General features: G+C 38.5%; 1 protein-coding gene across 1 annotated transcript in view; it reads right to left on the reverse strand.

Moving 5' to 3' along the window:
* Positions 1-10,067, reverse strand: part of LOC105621493 (mothers against decapentaplegic homolog 6) — a 62,401-nt gene that overhangs the window by 46,085 nt on the left and 6,249 nt on the right. Inside the window, exon 2 of the mRNA XM_012202960.1 lies at positions 5,132-5,182. Coding sequence (XP_012058350.1) covers positions 5,132-5,182 — 51 coding nt within the window. The remainder of the gene's footprint in view (positions 1-5,131; positions 5,183-10,067) is intronic.

Genomic DNA, 10,067 nt, shown 5'->3' on the forward strand with positions numbered 1-10,067 from the left:
GAGAGAGAGAGAGAGAGAGAGAGAGAGAGAGAGAAGAAGAGAGAGAGAGAGAGAGAGAGAGAGAGAAAGAGAGAGAGAAGGACGGAAGGAAGGAGAGAAGGGATATATTCAAGGACGTCGTGGCGAATAGGCAAGCGTTAAAGGCAGGCGACAGGCGCCCACCGCCTCCGCTCCCTGGGATCTCGCCTTAGTCCGCTTAGTTCCATCCTTTGACCGGCGCTAAGGTCGGTCTTATCTCTATATTCTCCATACTCTTAACCTCAACTAGGGATTAGCAAGCGAGGTTTTACCGGAGCTGTGTTCGTTCTTTCAAGGCTGCCGTACAAAAGTCGCCGCTCTATTACCGAAACAAGCTTGCACCAGAGAGTTTGAGAAGAGACCACTTTAGGGGATGAGAGATGTTCGATCTTTTCATCTTAATGTTTCGTCTCCCTCTCACAATGACTTGTTTTGCCGGTAAAATAACAAAGCCCAGCCCATTTTAAAACCGGTTATATCCACTACCGCGTTGTACATACATACATTCTTTCAAGACAGGTGGACCGTTAGCAAATGCACTTAGCTGCACTTTCTACGATTTCTTGTAGCTTCTGCGTTTATCTTTTTTTTTAATTCACAAACGTTAGATAGCATTTGGTTTATTTTCAATGATAGACGATCAGCATCCGAAAGAATGAAACGCTAACGTAGCCATTGGGACAAGGATTGAATCTAATCCACGAATTGTAGGAAAGCAGGATTAAAAACATAAGTCGCGTAACACGCGACACGCGTCTGTCCTCGTGCGTTTGAAAGGGATAACTGCGCGGCGCGCAGTTATGTCCTTCGTCGTATTCGTTGAAATTTGCGCAACCACAGAACTCTATACGCGATACTCTGACACGGAGCAAGGTAGCATTTGAGAAAATCAAGTAGTCCCATTGTAAGGATTCTCAATCACGTCTAACAAGAATAGTACATATTTCCCAATAGGAAAAACACAAATAAGAAAAAAAAAAATTATAATAAGTCACACTGGAAAGAGTCTGATTATATTAACTGAAATTTTGATCGAAAAAATGAATAAATTAGAATTTTCTGGTTGTATCTATTATAATTCTAGCTTAGATAACTAGAATTTTGACTGATATGATCAGAATTCTAATGCGTTCATTTTCATGCATCTCCATCATCTCCATGATCTAAACTTTATAGAGCGATTCATAGGCTTTACGATGTTTTAATTTCTTTCTAAATCTGAATCGGTGAATTCAATTGAAAAAAAGGTTAGCTAAGTTCGATTCCACGTTTAATTGATTTTTTAGTTAGAGTTAAATTTCACTGATTACCAGTGACATAATTGGAACTAATGTCAATAATTATTTACTGATTCAGATTTAGAGAGTAGACAACGGGTATGTGGAGTTACGAACAAAATGTCTGATATGTCATCATATATAGAAAGGAAGCGAGGTTGCTCGGAGAAGGAACTTGAAGGTGATAGCTCGAGAAAATTCTACCGCGTTCTTTTCCATTGGGTCACCCCTTTGCTTTCCTCCCGCGACCGACGAGAGCGCGCGCATTCGCGGAATCTCCTCGCAAGTCACTGGTTCACTTGAATCGCTCCGTTTCGCGTTATAGGAATATCGCGTCGCGTCGCTAAAGCAGCAACAAGTGGCGGACTTTTATCCGCCGCCGTACGCAGCTTCAGCGGCACGCAGCGGTGCGGTGGCCCAGTTTCCGCGACGGGGCATAAATTCGCGCGGGCGCCCGTCGTCGCCCGAAAGACAGATTTACGACGGAGGCAGAGGCGAGTCTCCTTCTTCCGAGAAGAAACCGTTCTACTTCCCCACCCACGCCGCCAGGAAAAACGTACACTTCCTCGCTCGCGCATTTCTACATTCTATCATATCGGTATGCACGCGCGTGTGTGAAGTAGAGCTGTCATTATTGATTCACGAGTTACTTTATATACGATTGACAAGCGGTAACGTTAAGACACGAGCTTTCTAGTCATTCGCGCTAGAACGGTGAGCGCGAGTTGACTATAAATACGAATTCCTTGTCATTTCAACTAGGGTTGTCACATTTGAGCTTCAGCGGTATAATTATAATTTAAATGATCGAAGCAACACAAAGCACAAAATATTTAATTTGCTTTTATTGAAAATTTCTAAATATTCATTTCTTTTTATTTCTGGTAAGGATGAGATTTTGCTCAAGTTTTTCAAAATTTAGCTAATCACCGATCTGAAAATAAATTTGTTGGGCTATCAAAATAATTATGTAGATAATCTCAAACTGATTGCTAGAATGTCAAAACTGTTTACAGTATTATATTTAAGAATCATTACATTTAAGAATCCTACATGGTTGTTTTAATGGTCCAATAAAATACTCTAATAAAATTGTTCTTTCCGTGCAGCGAAAAAAAAATTATAATTAAAAAATCCTAAATAAAAAGAAATTAAAATGTAGAATGTAGATTTTGGTTTGTTAGCTCTGATTAAATTCTGATTATAGATCGCTCAAGCTCAAGTGCGTTAATCTCGATCAAAACGACGAGGAAATTTGTATTTATAACGCGCTCTGAAGATTTAATAATACCTTGGAGAATGCTGGACCTTTGGCAGGATCTTCCTTTATACTCGTATAAATGCGAGTCGCTTTGCAGTACGTACAATACGACACACGGTCCTCTCTCTATCGACAGGAGATATTGACCTCAGGCGGTATACACACCAAGCGCCCAGCGGTATCTCTTTTTCTCCCCCTCCCCCTCCCTCTCTCTCTCTCTGGTATATATATATATATATATGTAAGTGCGTCCACTATATAATCTATACACACGCCTAACGTCATCGCGAACGTGCGGCTCTCCTCTAACTGCAGGCGCTATTATTTCGTCACGTCAAGCTTGACACACATATATCGCCAACATCGATGAGATAGACATTCATTCGCTACTATTTTTAATAAAGAAAGAAATGGTAAAAATATGTTATGCACCAACATCGATATTTTATTTTACAATATAGCGACAGTCTATCTAACGATACCATTATCTTATATGTATTACACGAAAAGGACAGTTTTTTGCTGAAATATTGCTAAAAATTCAGCTGATACAGATCTGAAAAGTAATTTCATTGGGCTATCAAAATATTAGTGTAGGATGCTCAAACTGATTGCTAGAAACTTGTCGAAACTTTTTGTAGCATTGCATCTCATGTTTGAGTTTCCTATATTTATTTTGATATATATTTCAACAAAATCTTTCTTTCCGAGTTCGATTACATGCCCGAGGCTTTAATTTTAAAAAGAATGTATAAGAGAGGGTTCGACAGATCTGTCGTATTTGCGTAATCGGACGATCCCGTGAGAGGTTTCTCGGCAAAACGAAAGGCATTCTATCGATGACCAGTGCGGTCGATCTGTGTTGTATACTCGTGCGTTCGCATCGATCGCGAGAGAACCAGTTTAGGTTCGACCGCGGAAGGAGAGAAGAGAGAAATACACACGGGATAGTCGAAACCTGACGAGGAGAGCGATGACGTGGGAGGAAGCGAGAAGAAAACATAGTTGGCAGAAAGTACTATTTCAGAATCTTTCCACGAATTAAGAAGCAATTCTTTATGTCTATCAGCTATTTAATTCTACGGTACGCGATATTGTACTTTGCATTCCACAGAATTTACTCAATGTATCAAGAATATAATCTCGAAAAGTAAACGATGTGACTTTGATTATTTTGCAAAAAATTATTATGAGTCTTTTAAAAAAGTAAAGAATAAGTTAACAATCTTGCAAATAAAAGTATTTTGCAGCTAAATGTTAATATTGATTATTATTGTCTCATGTAAATGAGATTATTTTACAGCCTCTAGCTAGTGGATCAGTACTGGCTAGCGGATACATTGATCAACCGCTGAAACGACGATATCATGAAATCTATCGGCACATTGCGATCAACAAGATTGGTTTACAGCGCGTAGTTACGATCATAAAAAATCATAAGCGTATAGATTATTTTGATTTTCCATTTTGCTTGTTTTATTTCTGCATCTAATATTGTAATATATTTGAAACTGCCATAAATATATACACACGCATACATATGAAATGTGTATATTTTATTTATTGCAAAAATTTGCAAGAGTGTTTTCTATTCTCGTGAGATAATATTATACGCTTGGTTGAGAACCTTTGATGTGTGTAACTAGAATGCTATCGTAAACCAACCTCTAGAACGCTGCGCGTCTGTTCTTGCTCAACTCCAGCTAATAAAATCGTCGATTTTATTTGCGACGGGACGATCTATTTATCATTTCAGGAATCCGCAGTCGGTGGTGTGCAGCCGTGAAAAGTGTGAGAACCTCTGTGTCGTACGACTGGAATGCCGTGCATTTGTCATCATATAGATCTTCTTGGTATCTGTACTTTTTTTCGCATTATTCGAGCTCTCGAGACACAAACAAAAATAGATATCGGTATATTATACGATTTTATTGTTCTCGTGCTCCACGAAAATTTATTAATAATTTATCGTATATATCGACAAAAAAAAATTAATTAAGAGAAATAATCCTACTTTCGGTCAAAGCGAATCTTGGTACTTAAATATTTCAGAGTGAATTTATATGTACAATTCCAACTTTGTAAATCGCGCATCGAAATCTTTTTTGGTCTTAAAACACAATCATGAATAGAACTAGAATAATAATAATAATACACATTATATTAATTTTACTCTGAAATATTTGAGCACTTTAGATCCGCTTTAATGGAAAATAGGTTTATTTCTCTTAATTGGAAAAGAAATTGAATAATCTCTTAATTGAATTATTACGTATTGTTCGCGCAATCTTGATATACATAGAGATTAACTGATGCGATACTTCGAAAGACGGGAACGTTGGCACTTACATTCGTCCCGGATTATCCCCAACCTTGCTTTGGGCTAGGTCATGAGAGACACGCGCGCTAGAAGAGACGAACCTCGCTGCTTGTACGGTAAACGTTTGCAAGCAATAAACATGAGTTATCGCCGGTATGGCGCGAAGACAACGCACATACATACAAATATATACTGGAACTCGCACACATTCGCTAGAGACATTCCTGATTACGGCATGAAAGATGAAACACTCACCTTCGGGTCTCAGTCTATCAGCGATAAGGCAATACGGGGGTGGTGGCGACTCTGAAATAGAAAATGATAATCGTTATGTATCATGGTACGACTGAGAACTAGATAAATAGACATAGGCAATAAATCATACATCATTATTAATAAATTCAATAAATTTTAATGTAAAACGTAAAATATTTTAATACTTTTTAATAATATAAATAATTTAGTTTTAATACTTTTAATTTATACTTTTAATAGCATAATTATTAAGTAACTTGTTATTTCAATAATTATATTTGGCGTTTAAATAATTAATATTAAATAATTAATATTAATACTAAATATTAAAAATTATATTAAATCATTAATATAAATAATATTAATACTAAATAATAATAAAATTAACATTAACCCTCAGTGATCCAACTGGGAGCCATTTGAAGTTTCTGGGAAATTTCAAATTTTGAATTATTTTGCTGGACATAAAAAAAAACAAATTACGGATGATATCATCTCTCTAAATTTCTTGGAGTGAAATCTCATTCCAAGAGAATGAAAATACAACCATTTTGTAAGAGTAAAAATATTTCACTTCTTGAAAATTTCACTCTCTTAGAGAGAGAGATTTCATCCCAAAAAATTTAAAGAATACACCAATAAGATAATTTCTGTTAATTTTGGCCAGAATCGCTACTTATTGTTAACATTTGCATTAATACATTCGCACCAATCATGGAGACATTGAAAAACAGAATCGAGGTTCCGATAACTTTTGATTAAATCGTATTAATGACATCGATGGCGACACGAAATATTGTAACAAACGATAGGCGCCCGTTAGAGAACTCCAAAAATGGTAGGTTCTATTATTAGCGTAAAGTGAAACCGGTATGTCATTTTTCGTCCTTTTACGTATTGCCCTGAAAGTAATAGAGGACAAACCGCGGCGCGAATATCTCGAACGTCAAGGTAACCTGACGCTCTCCGTGTCTAAGAGAACGAAACCGCCTTCGCGTTATTCGAAGCCCACTGAGACCACGCGTGTAAATGCATAACTGCAATCCTCAAGGAATCCTTGTCACGAGAAGCTTAACAATCAATTAGCTTTATTTAAACATTGAATTGTTTCAAATAATTTTTACAAATTAGAAAAAATTTTTTGTATAATTCGAAAAATTTATTTCATACTTGAAAAATATATATTGTAATTATTCCATGAAAAAAAAAAAAAAACATTTTTTGATGAAAATAAATTAGATGTTTACTTTCTTTAACCGTTTTTATCGATCGTCTGATCTTAAAAATTCACACTGAGAAATACAACAATAATATTACGTAATCGACTGATTGAAATCGTAGATTACGAAATCATTACAATCACATATTGATATTGTATTTAGAATCGGCGTATCTAAAATAACATCCGTTTTAAGGCCACTTTTCGAGGAAAGTACAAATTTGCCGACTAATGACTAGTGCGCCGAAATTCCTAGATAATAAACGTGGCGCGACGTCGACATGTAATGGCCGTCTGTCGCGCCTACACGCGGATCCTCTTCGCGGCTCGTTTCTCTCTTTATCATTTTCTCTTTCTCTCTCTCTCTCTTAATCATGCTCGGCTCAATCCCTCTCCAGAGCCGACCGGCCGCCGCGTCGCCGCCGAGCTTTAATAAAGCCGGCGCGGCATGTCACTCATCGACGCACTTCAAACTCCGGGCCAGAGTTGGCACGATTTGAATAACAAGATGGGAGCGCGATTTAAACGGCGATATTTCAGCCCCTAATTAAGGCACTTATAATAAACGCGCGGCGCTCCCGTAGTTGTTACGTAACTCGCGCCGCTAAGCATCTTCCTCCAACCGAGACGCGCCTATTTCTAGGCCTGTTTATCAGATTGTCAGCTGCGGGAGATGAATTTTACTGAATCGATCGTCTACATTGCATATCTACCGATCTCCAGATAAAGATACTGCACGCGAACGATACAAAAAGATGTTTTCGATCTTTTTTTCGAATAAAGAAAAAAAAATTGTACGTGTCGTCCGTTCGTAAATAATTCCCGATAAATCGAGTCAAAAAAGATATATGATAAAGTGGTACAATTTTTTCGAACATGATTGAACAATTTTGAATTAAGTAAAATTAAAATCCAATTTCCGAGGTTTAAATTTTTCCTGTTTGATGATTTCCTTTACAATAAAATAAAATAAAATCATTTAATAAAATTTATTAAATCCAAAGAAATCTTTGGTACCAAACTTGATCCTTGAATTTGGATTAAAATCTTACTTTGTTCAAAATTGTATCATGTTCGAAACCACCTTATTCTTAGGCCTTAATTCTTAGAATTAGAAAAAGAATAAATAGAATCGAGATTAAAATTAATCTTATAATAATAGAACCAAGCTTATATCCGTTCCTATCATTATAATTCAATTTTGATCTTAGTTCAACTAACTCTTCATTTTTTTCTAAGAATTAGAAAAATATAAACAACTTGAACCGAGATTGAAGTTAAATTGATAGAAACGCGAGTATTAAAGTCCCTAGAAACAGAAGGTGCGATTCATTTAACGCTGCAAATGCTTCGTTGATCAATCAAAAGAAAGAATTTTGCGAATTGACCAATCAAAAAATGCTTCAAAGCATTTAGAGCATGAAGTGGATCGCACTCAGAGTCTGGGTATCGTCTACCCTTTTGATTGGCATGCATTCACAATGGCGTTACCAATCAAAGTGTAGTATACACTCACACCAAACGCACACACATTTTACATCTACGTACGCCATTTTGTTTGCATGGCGAGACTCTCTAGGGACTCACTTACCCTATAATATGAAAGTCGCCTCTTCGCGCTTTCGAGTATGAATGAATATCGAAGCGCGCGCGCGAGAGAAGAAGGAGCGGCAGAGAAAGTCACGCACATTACGCGCTGAATCGCGCGGCTTGGTGATAAAAACCTGCGCCGCAACGATTTGCGTAACGACGACACACAGCCGTTGCCGTCGTCGACTGGCCGATGATAATCGATTCGCTGGCGTGAATTATTAACTGGCTGCCGCGGCAATGTGTGAACGAACGGCCACCGAACGCAGAAAAAAAAAACAGATAAAGACAGCGGGTTTGTGTCATCGGCAGTTTTCGTTACGAAAACAAGGCGCCACCGCGGGAGCGATTTGCGCGCGATAAAATTCCGCGATTTGATGCGAAATTAACGTGCGCTATCGACGATCGCGCTGACAATAGTTACGTCCGGTGTCTGTTTGCGAGCCAGCGAGGTTGCGCGTAAATTGAGCCGACGGGAAAAATAGGCGATCGCCGGTCGCCGTATACGCGTCATTGCATATTGAATACGCGCGTTATTTCGAGCGATGTGGGCTAAATAACGTATGCGTCACGTATACTAAAATAAACGTGTACAATGAAAAAAGTATACTCAATTCTAGGTGAATAGTTCTAAGTATTTACTAAATGTAAATATATATTTATTTGATACAAGAACCATCAATGTGATTTAATTATTATTTTTTTATTGGGTAAATATTTATTTACTGCAATGTAAGTAAGTATTTACTCGATTCTGTTAAAAAATATATATGTATCAAGATTTAGTAAATTATTTTCCTAAATATTATATATATATATAAAAATATATAAAATTAATAAAAAAGATATTTTTTGCATATGTAATACGATGCAATTTCTTGACTCGTTCAAAGTTAGCACCCTAAGATTAAAATTCCATAGTTTTGACTATTTCTTGAATGATAAGTATTTTTTTACAAGACACTCTGTAGAATTCTCATTTATATACGGTTATAGACACGGTAATGTTCGCGAATGCCAACACGTGGAGACCCGAGCGGAACATCATTTCAGTGCGTGGTCAGTTTTTGTTTTGAACAACGGATTCTAAAGTGCCTTCGGAATTCTCCGCGATGCGCAGCGAGAGAGAGAGAGAGAGAGAGAAAGAGAACTCGAATTCCTAGGAAACCTATTCCCGATCCGTCGAAACTATTAACACGCGCGTCCCAGAGATTGAGAATATAATAAAATCGGTACCAGCCAAGATTCCCGATGCCTTCGCTGTCCCCAATTCTGATGATTCTCAAAAATTTCAACGATCGAAGGTCAGTACTGCAAGCAACTGTATGTATACTACGTATTTGTCCCAGAAAATGTACATACTAGTAATAAATTAGCATACACTCTATTAAAACGATTATACATAAAGATCGAGTTCTAATCATTGTTATCAAACGAAAAGAAAATTAAATGCTTGAAAATAATATTTTTATACGAGATTCACAAATAACATCTCATTTTCCAATTCCAACGTTAACAGAAACCAAAGGCGAAATGATTAATTTCGTATTGAAGCAACATGGAAGATCTATTCATTATCAGGATTTTTACACAAATAGTCAATATAACAAGCCCGAGACGAATTAGGGGAAGAATCAGTCGGTGTGATTGTTCAACCGGCGCAGTGCGGCGAGTCGACCGCACAACGCGACACAAGTCGGGTAGGGTCGGAGCTTGGGATAGTCGTTTGCCTGCTCGTTTGCCTGCTTGCCTGCCTGCTTTCGTGGAGTTCGACTCAGTTCGGTCAGCTCCTCGGCTAATGCCGGCTGGCCTCGACAATTAGCTGGCGCCAGCAATGACACGCAGCGGCGCCGGGCTACGGTCCCCTCTCTCTTCGCGGCCGTCGCGTCCCACCTCGCGTGCCCCCTCCGATTCCCCCGCCGACGCGCCGCGACGGCCGGTGCCCCTGCGCGCCGATCCCCTCGTCGTTGCTTGCCCATCCTCAACCGCACATGCTCGACGGCGGCGCCCCGTCCTCAGAGTCTGCCACCCGTTCCTTCCCCCGCCTCGCCTCTCTCGCATTCTCGCCTCGCTCTTTCCTCGTCAGTTCGTCCGTCTGCTCCCTCCTCTCTCTCTCTCTCTCTCTCT

This window comes from Atta cephalotes (genome assembly GCF_000143395.1).
Source record: "Atta cephalotes unplaced genomic scaffold scaffold00034, whole genome shotgun sequence".
Taxonomy (NCBI): domain Eukaryota; kingdom Metazoa; phylum Arthropoda; class Insecta; order Hymenoptera; family Formicidae; genus Atta; species Atta cephalotes.